The sequence below is a fragment of the Hylaeus anthracinus genome, unplaced genomic scaffold (assembly GCF_026225885.1).
Source record: "Hylaeus anthracinus isolate JK02 unplaced genomic scaffold, UHH_iyHylAnth1.0_haploid 27322, whole genome shotgun sequence".
In the NCBI taxonomy this organism is placed as follows: domain Eukaryota; kingdom Metazoa; phylum Arthropoda; class Insecta; order Hymenoptera; family Colletidae; genus Hylaeus; species Hylaeus anthracinus.
The window spans coordinates 1-19,386 of NW_026535129.1; the positions used below are offsets into that span (position 1 = coordinate 1).

Sequence of the window (19,386 nt, forward strand, 5' to 3'; positions counted from 1 at the left end):
AATAGATTTGGGGTAGTTGTTGGTGGGGAGTGGCAATATTGAATACCATTAACGTACATACTGTCCGAGTAGGTTCGTGGTAGCTTCTAGTAGGGGCGGCAACCGTATACAATATCGTTAATGTACAAACTGTCTGAGTAGGTTTCATCGCGTCAAAAGCTGAAATGGTTGAAAAAGTGTTTTTTCTTTGCACCGACGAGTACGTAATTTCCAACTTTGTGTTTACGCGGAGGAAAATCATAGCACCAGGCTGGATATCTACTGTCTGAACAGGTTTGGTAGTTGTTGGTGTGGGCGGCAATATCGAACACCGTTAATGTACACCCAGTAAAAGCATTACTAATAACCTGATACAAAGCCCCAGCGTTTTCGTGGGTCCTGTTGTAAGGGAACAGTTCGTTCTGGTAGCTTCTCTCGTTCAACGATGGGAAGTAGCGCATACGGTTGTTGGTTTGCTCCTTGTTGCCGGTGAACCGTGTCAGCGGTACTTTCGGAAAGAACTCTGGCACTTCCGGGCTGAGGACCGGCGACAGGTGTTTCCTGGGGATTCCGTAGGTCTCCGTTCGCGCAGCCTGGTATTCTGTTCTCAGTATCAAAGGTCGATACTGAAGCGTGTAATAGAATTGCTGTTGACGGTCCTTGCTCTGCCAACTTTGCTCGCGTTGATTCGTAGCTGTCTGATGCGAGGACATCCTCTGTTGGGGGAACTGTTGCTGGCTTGTACCGGACTTCCACAGGTTACGAACCGCCTCGCTGGTCACGCGAACGTGCAGCTGCATCTCCATGGGATTCTCGATGGTGTAACGTCGATGCCCGTAGCAGACGAATTTTTGGTCTGGATCTGGCTCTTGAAGGATATCGTTTTTCGATTAATGAGAACAATCTGTCCCAGAATTAGTGTAACAACCAGAAATCGGGGGTAGCTGAGACGATTCCGAATCACGATTTCCTTCGAAAAAATGTCGGATGGTGGCTTTTGAATTATTAACGAGAAACCAGCGACTAATCGCAGCGCCAGAGTAGCGCGCGCTCAGCCGCGGAAGCATATGCTCGAGCCAGGATTGTATAAAAAAAATAATTCAAAAACGAAGGACCATCCGACATTTTTGCAAAGGAAAAGTGTCCTTCAGAATCGTCTCATCTACCCCTCATTTCCGATTCTTACACTAATTCTGGGACACCCTGCATTCCTCGGTGAGTTTATTACCGATCAGATTGGTTTCCTTGGTTAGTCGCGACTCGGTTCTGGATTCGTGGCTCTTCCTCATCGGGCTAGACATCCGCGTGTTGCGTTGACTCTGCGCAGAGTCCTCCCAACGCATCTCGAAACCGTGGCCCGTGTTCGATAGGTCCTCAGGATCTGGCAGCCTTACCGCTGAGCTTAGCAAGATCAATTCCCCCGCGGATAGGTTAACACAGGTCCGTCGAATACACGGGACTATGGAATAGAGATGGGCAAAATTTGTATTCGAGTAATAGCAGATAAGAATTTTGCCCATCTCGGAAGCATCCGCTAAAGCCGGCGACTGACTTGCAACAGAACATTGTAATGTAACGCGAGCATTCGCTTAGTCTGGACGGACTGGTCTGTCGGTTTTTCGACGAACCTCTTTGATCGTCTACTTTTCACTGAACCGAGTGTAGGTAAGCATCGAGAGAGAATTCAGCCGAGAGTTCGAAGCGAGCATTCGTGATTCCAAAAAGGACCTTGTAATGTAACGTTGCTGTCGAACCGTAAAATTCGTGCCGAGCAGTTACATTACAGCGTTCTGTTGCAAGTCCAGTCGCCGGCTTAACGTTTACGTTGAGATGCTAACAATTCACGATTGGCTCGCGCCCCGCCAGCAATTAACCAGGCGAAACGTTCCTCCACCTCGGGCAGCATCCAGGGCTCGGTGACTTCCGTCCAACAGAAATTAGGCTGAGGAACGGACGTCGCATTGTCGTGCTGTCTGTAAGGGCCCTCGTGTTCCTCGTTGTACTCGTAATCGTCATAAGTTGCCAAACGCGAGTCCGGTATTACGTCGCGAACGCGCCTCGGTCGATAGCTACCGTTTTCCTTGTACTTTGCAGTCAGCTTACAGTTCTGCCGTGGAATAACATCGTTCTTTTTTATTATTCTAAAATCGTCGTCACGCGACGGTAATCCGAGTATCGATTTTAGGATAACTGGCACGGTTGAGATAGCAATAAACGTAAATTGTTCGTGTTTGTTTGGTCGAAAGGACTGGAAAGGCCGCGGGAACTTTACCTGAATCCACAAAGAGCGATTCAACTTTCGAAACGGGTTTCCCGCGTCGAAGGTCCAGGCTTTGTCGGCGATCAGACTTATGTTCGCATAGGCGCTGTTCAAGAGCTCTTCGTCGTACGACGGGAATGAAGATATCATTATCTGGACATGCTAAACGATCAAAAATTTATTTCACTAACGAATCGAATTACGCACGACGAGTTCTCTTCCTTGTTTATAGTTATTTCTCGGAGATATATATTATCGGTGCATCTGTAAATTCAACGGTCATTTCATTGACAGCCTGTCGTTTCGCCGAGACAAAACATCGTATCGATAGGGGACTCGAAGCGAGTTCAAAGCAGTCCGAAGTTTAATAGAATTCTATCTCGAAGATTATTATGTTATTAGACACGGTCGATCATCCGTGTCTTTTAATTTGTCTAAATTGAATAGTCGCTGTCACGTCTCCGAATAAATGCTTCGTTGCAAACATGTACATAAATAAACTTTCCACTTGTGTACATTTATAGCGAGAAATTTATTTGGAAACATCGAACTTGTCGTTCAATTTGGACAAATATGTATACAGGGTGTCCCAAAAGTCGGGGAGGAGCCGAAAATGGGGGGTAGCTGAGACGATTCTGAACAACAATTTCCTTTGCAAAAATGTCGGTGGGGGCTTCGTTAAGGAGATATTAAGCGAAAACCCCGACCAATCAGAGCGCGCGTAGACCGTTGGAGCGGCCGCGGTAGCGAAGGCTATGTGCTAGGCGGCAGCGCTTGTACGCGAACAAGTGACTCGACGTGCATCGAAGGACATTGGACGCGGCCGCTCAGCGCGTAGCCTTCGCTACCGCGGCCGCTCCAACGGTCTACGCGCGCTCTGATTGGTCGGGGTATTCTCTTAATATCTCCTTAACGAAGCCTCATCCGACATTTTTGCAAAGGAAATTGTTGTTCAGAATCGTCTCAGCTACCCCCCATTTCCGGCTCCTCCCCGACTTTTGGGACACCCTGTATACTGTCGAATCGATCAACCTCCTCCTCTTCGAAGTCGGTTAAAAATCGCCTCGAGCGTGGATGGGAGCAATGGAAATTCAAAATACAGTAATTATTATTTTTTTTTTTTTTACAAATGTTTTGTTTATTGCTAATACGATCGATGATTAGGTGTTACACGCACACTCATTCACGCACTTTGTACAGACCAGGCGTACGATATTTACACAACGATTTACCCGTAATTTACAAAATTTAGACGATCGATGGTGAACAGGTAGTCTACGATAGCACTTCGAGTCACGGAAGAAATCAGTCTGGCGGTCGCGCTCCGTTCGACGTTCCCGACGAAATACTATACGATACAGGAAACGCGTTTTGCCGACGGTACGCGTCGCGATTTCGACGACCATCGACGATACTCCGCTGACTTTACGAGAACGTCGAACGAGCGGTTGCAGTCGTCGCGACGCGACTGCCGCGAAAACGCTGGTACGATTCTAAATATCGTGTCCGTTCGTTCGTTATTGCGCGGCTGTATCGAGATTATCTGGCACAGAGCTTTAAAAGTACTTTATTTACAGACGTTGGTATTTAATAATTATTTATAATTGCTCGCAATACAGTCGTGCAATATTTACCGGACAAGTAAGCCCCCTCCCCCGTTGCATTGTATGTATACGATTGTTTTCGTTCATCGTTTAACGCGTTGGTTGCCACGTCAGCCAGAAATGGGTGTCATTTTTATCGAAAATAGAGTATTTGAGCCGTTTGGTTTCGATTTCAAAATAGTTTTATCGATCGACGTCTCGTTCGGTGGGTGATTCAATTCACGAGCCGAACGATTGGGTTTTGGATAGACCGCTATTTGTACATCCTGTACTCTTTATATAATAAAGTACAGCTACAACGCTTTTCATTAACGAATCAAATAAATTAACTCGATCGGTGAAAAATTGAATACCAAGCCAAACGTCTCGAGACACGATTCAACTTCGTAGAAATTTCCACTGGTTCGTAATTTTCGTTAGTTCGCCAGCCAACGCGTTAATTGGAGGATCGAACGCATAAATAACGAAGAGATTTGTTCACGCGGAAGGTGAATGAATAATTCATGCGATAGGGGGTTGAACGGCGCGGGAGCACTTGTTGGCATAAATTCGTTAAGATTCGATGAAAAGTCCGCTTAGATTTATCCCTATCGCGAGAGTCTCGTTTCGTTCGAACGAATCGCGGATTATTTACAAATGCACAATCGTTCCGACGCAGCGAACGAATTCGACAAACCGATCGTCCTCGAAGGTTCTATCGTTATGGCAAGACAGGTTACGTTCTCGGTCCCCGGACGCACAGGAGAACGTAACGATTCGCTTACGAGTCTAACAACGTCTATTGGTTCGCGTCACTGTATCGGCAATCGAAGTTCTATTAATCGTTTCTCACGGAATCGCGAGTCTTCTTTCGGTCGATTAAATACACTTTTAATGCACCGACGTTGGAAGACGTTCATCATCCAAGTCGGAGTGTGATCAACTGGCCGCTCGAGGCTGTCGCATCGTTTAGCTTTCCCGCACCTTTGGTAGCTCCGTCTTCTTTCAAGGGCTAATTAATTACTCCGGGGTTTCCGTCTCCCGAAAGATTTCGTTTACCTAGACGAAAGAGTCTCGAACGGATCACCCAGCTGCACTGAATTTTCTCTAACTTAATATCCCAATATCTCCCTTCTCTATTATTCAGATAGCAAACTTGCCTGTTCCCTCTTCGTTCTCTGTCTCCCGAAACCCTGTCACCCTAAAAAGTCTCGAACCACGATTCGAATGATCTCTAACGCTAAAACACCGTTCAAACGTACTCCTCGGATGGCTTGGGTATGCTGGCTGGTAGCCTAAGCGTACTTGGCACGCGACTTGCGCTATCGGGCAGTTCAGCGATATCGATGAACACACCGACCAGGCTATCGAAGTTCAGGCCCCAGTTGAGCAGGTAGTCCCAACTGAGAGCGGTGGTGGTCGTCGACGGCGATCCGTTGTTCGAGGGCCTGTACAGTCCTCCCATGTGCGTCGACAGATCGTCGTCGGAGGCTACCAAGGTGCTCAGAGAGCCGCGAAAGGAGCTGTCGAACGCGTCGTAGTTGACGTTGGGTGGAAGGGGAGGTTTCGTGGTTTGCGAGGACTCGTTGCTCCGTTGGTTCACCTCCTCGTCGTCTTGCTTCGCGAAAGGGTTATCGGACCGTTTATCTCCCACCAGGGAGGTGTTGTCGTACTCCGAGCAGGTGAAGCTATCGTTGCCACTTTCGTCGGTGGTCGACGAGTTTCTTCGCTCGAGCCTCTCGACGGGCGGCGTGTGTCGTCTGTGAAGATGCAGAGGACCGTGCGTAGGCGGTCCTCTGGCTTCGCTGGACGAGCTCACGGCGTCCAAGGTCGACACCAGGCTCGATGTCCTCGGTCTAGAGTTCAGTCTCTCGATCTCCTCTGCAGTGAGGCCCATGGGGCCCGAGGAGACGTTGTTCACCGAGTTCTCGTTGTTCGATTGGGGCGCCTTCCGACTGGCCGTCGATCCAGACAGCTGACTCATGATGGGCGAGTTCAAGCTCCTCTCGCTGTTGGAGTTCAAGGCGTCCTTGCCTACTCCTCCCGAAGAGGACGTGGTCGCTAGGAGCGCGCTCTGCAACGGTTTGCCGCTGATGTCGTGGAGCGTCAGTATTCTCGGTTGTTGAGCGGACAGCTCGCTGCTGGGCGATAATCTCGCCAACGGCGTGCTCTGGAGCAGCTTCTGGGTCGGTCCCGTCGGTTGACTGACATTCGGCGGCGGTAGAGCTCGCGGCGGGAACGGTCCAGCGTGTCTGTGCTGTTGGCTCGCGTGCTTGTGATGATTGGCGTAGTTGCTGATAGGCGGAGGCGTGGCTTTGTATTTCCGCATGCCGTCGCGATAGCCTTTGTAGTGGTAGACGATATCGATGTCGCTGGGAGCGATGGAGCTCGCGTTCTCCAGATCGTAGTGCTCGGGCATGTCGGGCTCCGGATTGTGCTCGTGGGAGTGCAACGAGGATTGTGCAGGCGGGGGGAGAGGCGGATGCTCGTCCCTGATGGGTGGCGACTTGGTCACTTCCCTTTCGATGATGTCGGGTCTCTGCGGCCGATGCTCGGACGTCGAGTTGATCTCCCGTTCTTTGTACTTTTTCGAGATCAATTCTGGGCCCATGTGCCCCACTCCGCGTAAGTCGGAGGTGTCAGAGATGTAGGTGTTCTCGTGGCGAGACATCAGGTTGTCGTTTCCTGTCCCCACCAGCGGGTTCCCGGTCATTATGGCGTTGGTGTTTTTGTTGACCACCGACGGCGCGGACTTCTCCTTGTTCTGTCGTCTCAGACGGAACACGATGAAGCTAACTAGAATCGCTATCAATAGGATCACGAAGAAAACTATGACCAAAGTGATCCCGATGCTCAGAGGATCGGCCGTGGCCGCGGCGCTGATTCCGATCGGTCCTCTACACCCGGTGTTCACTTTTCCGTGGTACAACACGTCCTTGAAGATCGATCCGGAACCATTGAAGGGCTGGATCTCGTTGTTGATGGTGAAGTTAGCCAGACAACCCTCGAAACTCCTAGCGCCAGCGCTGTGAGTGTAGTACAGGTCTTGGCTAACTCCGCCGATCGACAAGACGGACAGGTACGGGTCGAGGAAATCGTGGACGCCCGCGGAGTCGAGTTCCTCGCCAGTCTGGATCCCGTCGATGAACAGCCTCAGCCCTCGGAAGTAGGAGTGCAGGGTCAGGTTGTGCCAGCGGCCGTCCGCTAGGCTTCCTTCGATGCTCGCGGACATGTTCACGGGAGATCCCAGAAGGGACGCGTAGAACAGTTGCCCGTTGCGAAGCTAGAAACGTTCGATTTAAATTAATTGCATCGATTTTGTGGAAAACGATATCGATATTTTCTAATTTTACCACAGACGGGCCGTACAGATTTTTCAAGCGAATTTTCACAATATATATATCACAATATTAGGTCGTCGCAAAAGTTTCTTCCATTTCATTAATGAGTAATCTCGTAGACACATAACCAGGGTTTGAATTGTAATCAATTATGATTTTTTAATTAAATAATTAATTTAATGTACAATGTACATTGTATGTACATGCATTGTACATTGTATATTATATAATATGTACATACATTGTACATTGTACATGCAATGTACATTGTTTGTAATTTATTGTCAACTAAAGACGGAAATTAATTGAAAAAGTAATTAATTCCTCGCAACTCTGTACATTATATTCCATGTCTAATGTTACATTATTGAATTCCGTATTCTGCTCCATTACTGTTACAATATTAACATCTAAGAAATTAGGTTGTCTATTTATATAAACGCTACAAACACATAAAATAACTGAATGCAAGTCACGAAAGAAACTTTTGGAACAACCTAATACAATTTAGACTATTCTCCGCTAAAAGCTTTCTAGAAGCTCCTAGGAGCTTCTTACCTCCACGGATGTAAAGTGTTTGTTGGTCGCCGCGTATATGAGAATACCGTCGGGCTTCACCGTTCTGAATATTATCCCCATTGTTTTGAACAGAGAGGAGGTGGTTATGAAGTTGGTGTCCTCGCTGACGGCTCGTGTCGTTCGATTCTTCTGCCACACCGTCGAGCCTCCGTACAAGTATTCCAACAGTTGCATCCTTCTGTGCTTTTCTGAAATCTGTGCGAAACGGTCTTATTCTAAACTTTCTCAATCATAGAGGAGCTTACAAATTTATCATTATTATTATTATTAACACTCGATTATTATTTGCACGCGAGAGGTGACTCTCATTCGCCATTAGATTTCACGCAGCAAATCTACGATACCCAATGTTTCTTTAGGTTTAATTACTTTGGTGCTCCAAGTGTCGATAAAACATCTGTAAACATCTCGCGTACCTTGAATTCGACGTAACCGCCATCGCTCAGGGTAACAGGTTCCAGCGCGCCCTCGCAATTAGGCGCGTTCAGGGAACCGCACTGGCAGGAGACTTGGTGCCACTTGTCGTAGCACTTGACGTTGGCTCCGCAGACGGAGACGGAGTCCTTCGCGTCCCTTAGACAGGGATTCTTGTTCGATCTGGCGCACGTCGACTTGACGCCACGCGACGCCAATGGATTGGACAAGTTCAGGGCTCTGCCGTTTATAGAGACGGAATGCACGCACCCGACAAAGTCGTCCGAGTGCACTTGTCCCGGCCTCTCGAGCACTGGATCCGCGTTCTCGAGTCCTCCCACTAGGAGCGGGTTGTTGTTGAAATTCAGAGTACTGTGGAAATGAATTACGCTGATTAGCTCGCTCTTCGGAGTCGTTCTACGTCGACGTACGTCGCTTTTCTACAGAATCTTTGGTTCTCGTTTGGATTCAAATACGTTAGAAGCATAGAGATATTCAGACAGAGCTACCGTTTCCCTGTTTCATGGTTGAAAACCATCGCGGTTTCGTTTTTTACTTTTAAACGTAATCAAACAGAAGCGAGTACGGACACGTTTTGCGTTTGATTGCATCGATCGCCGAGCTATGAGATTTATTTTGCGTTAATGATAAATTAGTTTTGCCTATCCTGCATTCTAGTAAATCGGTTCTCAATCACTGTCGTTGAATCCGTGATCGAGGACTTGTTAGCTTTTGCTTTGTCCAACGAAAGACATCTAACGAAAGTATCGTACTGACCCAGTTGGTCCCACGTCATCCGCGTAGCAGGTGCCATCGCCAGGCCTACAGTCGTCGCAAATGTCCCCGTGTTCCCTGCACACGGAAACGCTCAAAGACACGACCCTTCCGTTCCTGGTCGCCGTCACTTTCCTCCATTCCCCGTTGGACACGGACAGCTCCGTCTTGATAGTGATCGACGTGATGGCGCTCCTCGCACCGCCGTACGAGAACACCACCCTCCCGTTCACCAGCTCTAGCACCACGAAGTCCGAACGTCCTCCCGCCTGCGGGGCGTAGTTGTACAGCAACAGTGCGTCCGGTTTCGTTGTCGCGAACACGATCGTTATGTCGTTCGTGTTCGAGTCCAGAGCTGGGAAGGCCATGTAGGATAACTCCTCGAAGCCGAACGTCGATCTCTCGCAGTGTCTCCCGTACCGACCTTCGGGGCAGCTGCATCTGTACCTGAAAAGAAATTCGGGGCTGCTGAGGTTTCTGGAAGCTTCGGTAGAGTAGGTATTTGCTGACATTCGAGTCCAAATGAATAGAGAAAACTTCAAGGAATGAAATGATCATTTTTTCGGATTTTTAAAAACGTGACCTCGAGGTGGTATTTGTAAAATGAACATTCATTTATAATTTTTAATATCGCAAAAATCAGATCCGCTCCAAGTAAAAATATATTCAGGAAGAGTAATCCTTCCCGATTAAAATGAAAAAAAAAAAAAAAGAACAGGTCGATAGGATGAATAGTTCCAGAGAAAAAAATTCAAATGTAGCTAACGCTTCCTCTCGCTATAGAAGTTACATAGAAGCTGATCTGAACAGTGATAAACTTGCAGTGCACCACTGGCTCGACGTACCCAGGTTTCTCTCCCACGCACAATCCTCCGTACAGGCAAGGATTCGGTCTGCAGGAATCGGTGACCGCCTCGCAGTGGTTTCCTCTGTAGCCAGCGCGACACAGGCAGAAGAAACTGAAGCTGTCGGGGCTCTTTCTGCACGAGCCACCGTTCCGGCACGGATTGCTCGCGCAGGCATCGCCTCTCTCCAGCTCGCACAGCTTCCCTTCGCGATCGATCGGACAGGTGCACTGGAAATCGTACCCCAATCGACGACATTGTCCTCCCTGTAAATAACATATCAGAGATCATTGACGAGAATGTAGTGGAAATGAATAACGTTTTTACATCCAACGTGTAGGTGTAGATCAGAGTTGTAAAGTAACGATTACTTTTGCATTCGTTACACTTTGGAATAATTACTTTCGAATTAGAAGGTAGTTAGAAGGTAGTTTAAGTAATTCTTGATCACTTTGTTTTTAGTTATGCAATACCTTATATTCTCAATTACTGAGAAATTCGATTTTAATAACTACTTATAACTGCCCAGAAAGTAATTCAAAGACGTCTCAGATCTAAAGTAGTTAAGAATACCTAAAAGTAATTAAAAGGTGTCTCAAATCTAAAGTAGTTAAGAATATCTAAATGTAATTAAAAAGTGATTGTAACTACTCACCAGTAGACAGGGGTTCGGAGAGCAAGGGTCTTGCCTTCTCTCGCACCTCTCGCCAGTGAAGGCCTCGCGACACTTGCAGGTCATCTCGTGCATCATCCTCGGCGACGTGAGGATCAACGCCTGACTGTCTGTGATCCTGGCGTCGTCGTAGATGACCAATTTGTCGCTGCAAGTGCCACCGTTCTCGCAGGGAATGTGCTTGCACGGCGAGTAACCGACCGTGAACGTTGTTCCATCCAGGAGCGATCGAATTTTGTCGCGATTACGGTTCAGTAATTCGGTGACCTCGTACTTGCTACGATATCCTGCGGGAACAAAGGAATATTCCTGCGTTTAGGGACGAACAAAAGATTTGTTTACATTCAACGAGAATCGAATTCAAGTCCGAAGCGTGATAACCGTGGTTTTAACTACCTCGGCTACACTTTCGTCTTTGCTACCCAAATGATATTGAACGTAAAGTAGAAAAAGAACTTATCGTGATTTTAATTTCAAAGTTTACGTACACAATTTTCTACAAAGATATAAGTTTTCTGTTTCGTTCTTCTTCGTAGCGTTTAATAAAATGTAATAGTTATTATTTGCGGTCTGTACTGTAAATCACGCGTTCGCGTAATTATTTCAAAGTAAAAACCCAACAGTATCGAAAGTTTCTAACGGTGTGAATCGGATTGACTCGGATAAGAGTCGGTAAGCGAGAATTACCTTGAGGCGACTCCACTGCCAGGTGAATATTCAAGTCGGACGCGTTCTCTCCGAGACTGAAGATCTTCAGAGTATCCCCCGCGTCGATTACTTCTTGCAAGAGGTCCAATAGGGCGCGGTAGCTTTGGCTTAAAAAATCTTTCGCGGTCAGCTTGGAGACTTGCAGAGTCACGCTGTTCTCGATGGTGGTGTTGGTGAAGACGAGGAACTCCACGGTGACTTTCGATACAACGTTAGGGTGTCGACCGTCGTTGCCAGAAACGCTCAGGGAGTAGCCGATTCCTGCGACAAAGAATTTTAAGGCTCTTTCTCCTATGGTCCTCCCCCGATAGAGTTTAATCGAGGCAGTGACGAACAAAACCGTAGGCTTCGAATAAATCTAAAGTCTCGTTTCTTTCGTCGACCATTTTCCAAAGAAGGAAACGAGAGAAACACATCGGTGAACTTCGGATTTATTCGAAGTCTAGGATCTTTTTGTCCATCATTGAATCGAGGCTGTAAGCCTAAACGCTAACCTGGAGTTATTTTCCTCGTGTGAAGATCACAGGCGGTGGGAATGCTTAGAATTTTCGCGTTGGCGCCTTGAAGTATCTTGCAGGAATAGCTGCCAGTGATGTCTGGATCGTTGGGGTGTACGTCGGCGATCTTACCCAGTGGGATCTGCTCGTTGAAGGAATGAACTATCACGTGCACCGATCTGGGCGACGATGGGCTGTCGTTCTGGTCCGTAACGATCACGGTTATCGTATGCTCGCTTCTCATTCGCGGCACTCCCGAGTCCTCTACTTCGATCTGCGGAAAAATCCACGTTTGAATTAGACAGGCGGACTAACACTTAGATATTACAACGACGAACTGTTTATTTACAAATGCTATTACACGCTATATATTTCTTATAAGATGAATATTAAATAATACTTATTAAATAATAATACTTATTAAATAACAATACTTTGACGATTTTTGTCGCCCCTTTAATCTGAATCGTCGCTACTAAAAACGTGTCTTAGATCTGTTAACGGTATCATCATTCTGTAAAAAGTTAATCAAAATCGTTGCCTCTTAGTTGGGCCCTATAATACACAGGTATGTCTCGGAGAAGTTTTCATAGTCCCGTATTAATTCTAAATACGTAGTACCAACCACGAGATCCAGTTGAGGCATAGCCTCCCTGTCCAAGCTCCTGGTGGTCCTCAGGACACCGGTGTGTTTGTCCAGGGTGACGACGTCGCCCTGCCTGGCACCGACCAGCCTGTACGAGAAGGGTGCTCCGTTTGGCGGGAGATCGGGATCGGTGGCGCTGAGGGTCATCACAACAGTACCAGCGGGTTCGTTTTCGTTCACGTAGCCGATCACTTCGGGTGGATCGAAGACGGGGCCGTTGTCGTTCACGTCCAGGAGCTCGATGTGAACGACAGCCGTGCCAGTTTGAGGAGGAGAGCCCGTGTCGATGGCGCCGATCGTCAGATCGTACACGGGAATCGTTTCGCGGTCCAGCTGCTTGGCGGTCTCGATGTCACCTGTCTGCGGATCGACTTTGAACGCCTGACCGATGTTACCGCCGATGATCGAGTAAGAGAACTGGTTGTTCTGCGGTCTGATGTCCTTGTCGACGGCCCTCACGGTGAGCACGCGAGTCCCGTGAGCGGCGCCTTCAGAGATCGTGGCGTCGTAAGCGCTCTGCAAGAACTCCGGTGGATCGTTCCCGTCCTGGATCGACACTATAACTTGGGCCTCGTCGGTGTCGTTGCCGCGTATCCCGCCCCCGTTCTTCGTCATCACCGTCAGCACCACTCTGTTCTGCGTTTCGCGATCCAGCCTGCGCGACACGCGAATTATTCCTGTCTCCGAGCCGATGGAGAAGCCGCGATCGTTGGACGAACCGACGAAGAGATAGTAAACTCGTCCGTCCTCTCCGGCGTCCTGGTCGGTAGCCTGGACCAGGCCGACGGAGGTGCCCACTTCGGCGCTCTCCGACACGTCCATGTGGAACACCGGCTGAATGAACTTGGGGTAATACTCGTTGACGCCCGTGATGTGCACCTGGACCGTCGTGAAACCGACCATCTGAGGGTTCGAGTCGGGATTCGCGGCGACTATGTCCAGCGTGTACTCGTTGGCCTCCTCGTAATCGAAGCTGATCAGGGAGTAGATTTCGCCTGTGTCCTCGCGAATACGGAAGTGCTCCTTGCCTGTTCCACCTAGGATATTGTACTGCACCACGGCGTATTTGGGAGAGTCAATGTCCTGAGCGATCACCTGAAAGTTTTCACAAATGTTATCGTAGGGTTTCACTTTTATTGTGTTTTCTTCTATGTAACACTCGTATCGTCTTATGTCAACCTCTAACTTCTTGCGTTGCATTCTTTGCATGACCACGTAGGTACAAACTACGTACGTAGGTCCGAACGTAGCAACAGTAAAGTCTCCATAAATGCACTAAAACTATCCCCGTTACTTGGGGGTGTAATACCCCTTGGGGAGCCCAGGAGTTCGAACGCCGAGAAAACAGGTGTGTTAATTACACACGTACACGCGTAATTTATAAATTCGTATATCTTTTGCAATTTATTGATTTAAAAAAATAATTTAGATAATGCACGAAGTATACCGTAAACGTACTAGTTCAGTTCCGACTTTATGCATTTACGGAGAGTTTACTACAACAAGTTACTTGTACAGGCCCTGCGGTCTCGTGAAAGACTTCGACTACGAAAATGGCAACGTACCTTGTAGACGAAGCTATCTGGCGGCGAGTTCTCGGGCAAGAAGGCTTCGTAGACTTTCTTGTCGAACGTCGGGGGATTGTCGTTGATGTCGGACACGTTCACAGTCAAGGTAGCGACAGCCTGCTTGGGCTCGAAGCCCAGATCCGTGGCGGTGATGTTCAGCCTGTACTCCTGCACCAGGTCGTAATCCAGGGGCTCGAGTATGGTCACCGCCCCGGTTATGTAATGAACGAAGAATTCGTTCCTCTCGTTTCCAGCGGAGATCTTGTACCTGATCATTCCGTTAGGGCCGTGATCGCCATCGGTGGCGCTGACTGTCAGGATGGTGGTGTTTACAGGCTCGTTCTCGGGCACACGAACTTGGTAGCTAACCGCGGCGAAGGTAGGAGAGTGTTTGTTCTCCCCGGATATCACCAAGCTCAACGAAACCTCGTCCTTCTGAGGTGGCACGCCCTTGTCGATCGCCCGAGCGGTCAGCAGGAACGTCGTCCCGACCGCGACGTTGGCCAGACTCTTGCGAACGTAGATCCATCCCGTGGTTTCGTCGATGGAGAAGTACTTGCTTCCGTTTACGTTCGCCAAGTGGTAGCTGATCTCGGCGTTTACGCCAAAGTCGGCCTCGTCTTTGGCCACTAGCTGTATCACGCGTTTACCGACTCCGTACTTCTCGGGGACAGGGTAGAGGTAGGATCGTTGCTCGAACTTCGGAGGGTTGTTGTTGGCGTCCACGACACCTACGTAGATCACGGTCTTGGACGACATGGGCGGCTTGCCGTTGTCGGTGGCGACCACCGTCAGGGAGTACAGATTCTCTGGCGAGGAGGGCCGATGGGTGTGCTTGTAACGCAGGGTCTTCTTGCTGAACACGTCGCCCGTAGCTGGGTCCACGGTGAACAGGTCGGAGGGCTGCAGCAGGCTGTAGAATATCACCGAGTTCGGTCCCTGCTTGTCGCGATCGATCGCGGTCACTTGGCCAACGTGTGCCACGGCTGGCTGCAGCTCTGGGAAGTGGAAGTGGTACGAGTTCTCTTCGAATTCAGGCGCGTTATCGTTTTGGTCTTGGATGGTTATAGTCAAAGCGGTTTCTGTTTGCCACGCTCCGCCTTCTGCCTTCACCTGTGTTCACATTGTGTACATGTAATTCGTTTTAGTCTGATTCAACGACAACAGGTACAAGAGTAACACGTTCACTGCCAGACTGGTTCACATGGAAATTTCTGCAGGACTAAGATTTTCGCTCGAGAGAATTAGAAACCGTAGACCGGAGCTCGGAGAGATCTGCACTTTTCGGTCGTTCGTCGGTAATCCCCGCCAATGACCTGCCTGGAGGTTCAAGACCGTACCACCGTTACCGGTACCTCGCGAACAACTTGTTACTCTGGAATTCCGCTTAAAGATATGTTCGCAAGGTCCCGGCCAAGCGAGGTCCTGAGAAACGGCCCCTAGGCTACCTACAGCTAGACCTCGCCGAGCTCTGTCGTAGAGAAATTTCTAATATTTCTCCTATCAATTATTTTCGTATTCTCACGACAATTCACGAATTCTATCCTCTGTCACCAATGGATGACCCCCCGTGCATGGCATTCAACGCGTTAAGAGTGCGGCTTGCAATTGCTACCAACCTTCAGCAAGTACTCGTCCTGCTCCTCCCTATCCAAGTGTCCAGCCACGGTTACGTTGCCGCTCAGAGCGTCGATGGAGAACTTCATACCAGGATTGTCGGTGAAACTGTAAGTGACGTTGGCGTTCTGGCCGATGTCACGGTCGCTGGTGGTTATCCTGATGACGAACGTGCCGATTTCCGCGTTCTCCGTCACGTTGACGCTGAACAGCCGCGTGAAATGAGGCGGGTTGTCGTTCTTGTCCAGGACGGTGACCAGTACGGTAGCCGTGCCTGTCAGGGGTGGTTGACCGTGGTCGCGAGCCTCCACTACCAACTCGTAGGAAGCGATCTGTAATTTTAGCGGTATTAAGCTTGGTTTGTAACAACTCGAGGGTTGCGACGAGACGCGAGACGATTAGAGGGTGTTATTCGGTGGCGGCGGATGTAGATACGCATCGAGGCGCGATAACAAGAGCCCTCAGGGGTTGTAGCGGTGCTCGTAGCTACAGTACGGGCTTACCAACCCCGAGGTACCCGAGCTAGAGGGTACCGAATAGATGAGAAGTAAGACATACTGCAAACAGTATTAAAACAATGCAGGAGTCATGTAAGATGACGATAAGAAGAATGGAAATAAGCTAAGTAAGCAGTAGTGTAATAACTTTGTACAAGTTACGCACTTTAAATAAACGAATGAACAAATGATAACGCGAGAAAGGGTCGAGAGAGTGCGCTAGAGACAATGTGTGCGCGATGGAGTGTTGATAATGTACTTTATAAATTACAGACTTGTTTATGAATATATATTAATGAATATATGATGTATATATTATTACTTATATATATAGTACACTTATGTATATAGTATCATTGCTTGTCTATAATTTTATATATATATTTTATATATATATATCAAATTATCTATAATTGTCTATATCTATTTATCTATAATTATCTATAATTGTATATGTCTATATCTATTATCTATTAATTGTCTATAATTTTATATATATATATCAAATTATAGACAAGCAATGATACTATTTATCTCAGCGCTCGAAGTATAACACTATAAGTTAACAGTATGACATCTCCAGCAATGAATTAACCTAACTGTACCATTTTCAAATTCGTGGAATAGATTCCGTGCTGATTCTCTTAAACATCTCACCTCCTCGCGATCCAGCATCGCATTCGTGCTAATATTCCCCGTGTCCGAGTCGATGATGAACGTCTCCGTGAAGTCGTTCACCAAATAGTAAGACACCTGCCCGTTTTCGCCAGAGTCGCGATCCTTGGCGTATACTTTGGCGACGAACAAAGGTGGATCTTCGTTCTCGGGAACCGTGGCGTTGTAGATGGAGGCTTCCATGATGGGCGCGTTGTCGTTGGCGTCGGTGACGTTGACGAGGAGCTGAACGACGCTTCTCAGAGGTGGAATGTCCGAATCGCGCACCTCGATCCAAGCTTCGTAGTACGGCGCGGTCTCGTAATCGAAGCCGGCCGCGACTGATACCTGGAAACGAGCTCGCTCTTAACTTTAGAGACCTTGGTCGGGGACTCAGGGACTTGGTCGAATCTTTTCGAACGTATCTACAAAAATCGACCTTAGGCGGGAATTAATCTCCGGCGAATATTACGATACGAACTTTATTTTCGATATCTCTTAACATTCTTGCATACTGCAATTTCGTAGTTTCTTACTTAAAACTTTAAAACTTCAAATTTTATAGGTAATCCCGCGATTCATCTGCGTTACCTTCGTTTACATTGTTTGTTAATATTTATGTATATTTGTGTATTTGTCAACTGTCAACTATGTTTGTTTACTATTTGCTTTATTGTGTCAATTTTATAATGCGTTATGCCCGTATATATATATATATATATATATATATTGAAATAATTAAAAATTTCCTATGAATGCGTAAAGATCCGCGGTCTAGTCACAAGGATTTATCAAAATACAGTAAAGTCTCCATAAATGCACAAATGTCTCTACTTGTGCATTTCCGGAGAGTTTTACTGTAAAAACAAACCTCTCCGGTGTGAGGATCGATCTTGAGCGCGTCCCCGACGTTTCCGCCAGCCATTCCGTAGACTAGATTGCTCGCAGCGCCGTGTTTCGGCGTGGTAGCGTTCAGGGTAGTGATGGGTCTGCCCTCGGTCACGTCCTCGGGCAGCGTGAACGTCGTGTTCATGGTTCGACAAAAGCTGGGGAACAGCTGCCTCTCCCTCAGATGTATCACCAAGTCCGCGGTGTTGGATCGGGGTATCGCGCCGCAATCGGACGCCTGTATTTGCAGGTGGTACGTGGTCCCGTCGTTGGCCAACTCCTGCGTCGCTCTTATCACGCCGCTGTTCGAGTCGATCGCGAATCTCTCGGCGTCCATTCCCTGGAGACGATAGACGATCCGAGAGTTCTCGCCGTCGTCGTCGTCCACGGCTTTCGCGCCGAATACGAAATCACCTTTAAAGGAAGCGACGCCACAATCAGCGGCGTGTTTACATTCAAGTTTCTGTCTTATCCGTGTGCGTTACACAGGTTCACCCCGGCGCGCACCACCGGTGGCTCACGCACGCGTGTTTACCTAGATAGCGCGCACCACGCCGGCGTGAATGCGTCAACTTAAATTATCGGCGCTTTAGGACTTTGTTAGCCGTGTTTATGTTCGATTTGAATAGGTATACGAATTTTTCGGTGTCCGTGTATGAGATTTTGTACAAGGTACACGAAGATATTAAACATCGGATGTGCGAGTAGTTATCTCCGTTAAGGTTTCGTAAAATTGAATCCACCGTAGTAGACGGGACGCGACGAATATTTTCGTACGAGTAGATTTTCCAGAACTTTCGAATGCCCCCTTAAAGCCACGCTAACGACACCCAGCTTACCTGGTTTGGTAGCACCCGGCACATACGCCGTGTATATGGAACTGGAGAACCTGGGATCGTTGTCGTTCACATCCTTCACGAGGATGGTCAGATTCACGACCGAGGCTCGCGGTTCCGTAGGGCTGGAGTCCTGAGCCACCAAGGTCAGATGGTACACCGCCGTTTCTTCTCGATCCAGGGGTACCAGCGTGAACACTTCTCCCGTGTCAGGGTCCGCGCTAAACCGTTCCAGGTTTTCTCTCACCAAGCTATACCTGCGAAGTATTCGTAGGATTCGCGAGATATTCGCAAAGACATCGTTCGGTAGCGATCGATCAGGATCGCGTGTTGCTCACCTGATTTTCGCGTTGAGGCCCTCGTCTTTGTCCGTGGCGTGGACCTTGGCGACCCACGTACCGGAAGCCGAGTGCTCGGTGACCGTCGCCTTGTATTCCTGCCTCGTGAATTCCGGACTGTGATCGTTGACGTCCAGCACGACGATCCTAACGATGCCCGATCCAGTAAGCGGCGGAGAACCTGCGGAACAGGTTCGCTAATCGTAGATTGATCGTTCTATGATTACACAAACGTGCACTGCTAATCGAGCTACCATAAACGACGCGAAATCGAGAGCGTAAAAGGTCGTTCCATTTACTCGAATTCGGTGCTGGAATTCGGCTGGCGTACCATCGAACTTGGAACCGAGAACGACTCGTATCTTCGATCGACGCGCGATGTATATTCGTCTCGTGTTTTAGGTTTGGTCGTGGATATGGTTCGAAAGCTGACCGAGGGAGAGGGTGAAATAAAACAGATTTCCGACATCAACCGTTTGATTGCTAAGCAATTCTTGCAAGAACGCACGAAAACTGCGGGACATGTTTTGACTCGATGTCAAAGACGCACTGAAACTCGAGGCGCAAAAGTGCTGCGTCGCGGTTTTCCGGACAAATGAACCGAGCGGTTTTGCGCCGCGTAGCAAGTCAAACGGTTAAAGTCTTTAAGGGCCGGCGTGAACGTCGAAGGTTCGACGGGACGATTCGCT

The 19,386-nt window shown here is 48.3% G+C and overlaps 2 protein-coding genes across 2 annotated transcripts; both read right to left on the bottom strand.

Moving 5' to 3' along the window:
- Positions 1 to 152: 152 nt before the first annotated feature.
- LOC128893287 (uncharacterized) lies at positions 153 to 2,730 on the bottom strand. Its single transcript, XM_054154140.1, has 4 exons — positions 2,252 to 2,730; positions 1,818 to 2,086; positions 1,208 to 1,380; positions 153 to 847 (listed from the first exon to the last, which is right to left on the bottom strand). The coding sequence occupies exons 1-4, from the start codon at positions 2,387 to 2,389 to the stop codon at positions 153 to 155; spliced, it is 1,275 nt and encodes a 424-aa protein (XP_054010115.1). The 5' UTR covers positions 2,390 to 2,730.
- A 539-nt stretch (positions 2,731 to 3,269) lies between these two features.
- LOC128893288 (cadherin-related tumor suppressor-like) lies at positions 3,270 to 18,878 on the bottom strand (the record flags this gene model as incomplete). Its single annotated transcript, XM_054154142.1, has 15 exons — positions 3,270 to 7,105; positions 7,722 to 7,937; positions 8,159 to 8,528; positions 8,934 to 9,377; positions 9,776 to 10,041; positions 10,431 to 10,735; positions 11,136 to 11,417; positions 11,651 to 11,927; positions 12,279 to 13,394; positions 13,865 to 14,980; positions 15,487 to 15,816; positions 16,639 to 16,983; positions 17,507 to 17,937; positions 18,363 to 18,616; positions 18,698 to 18,878. Coding segments are annotated over 15 exons (7,964 nt in total), but the record flags the coding sequence as incomplete, so codon positions are not given.
- Positions 18,879 to 19,386: the final 508 nt, after the last annotated feature.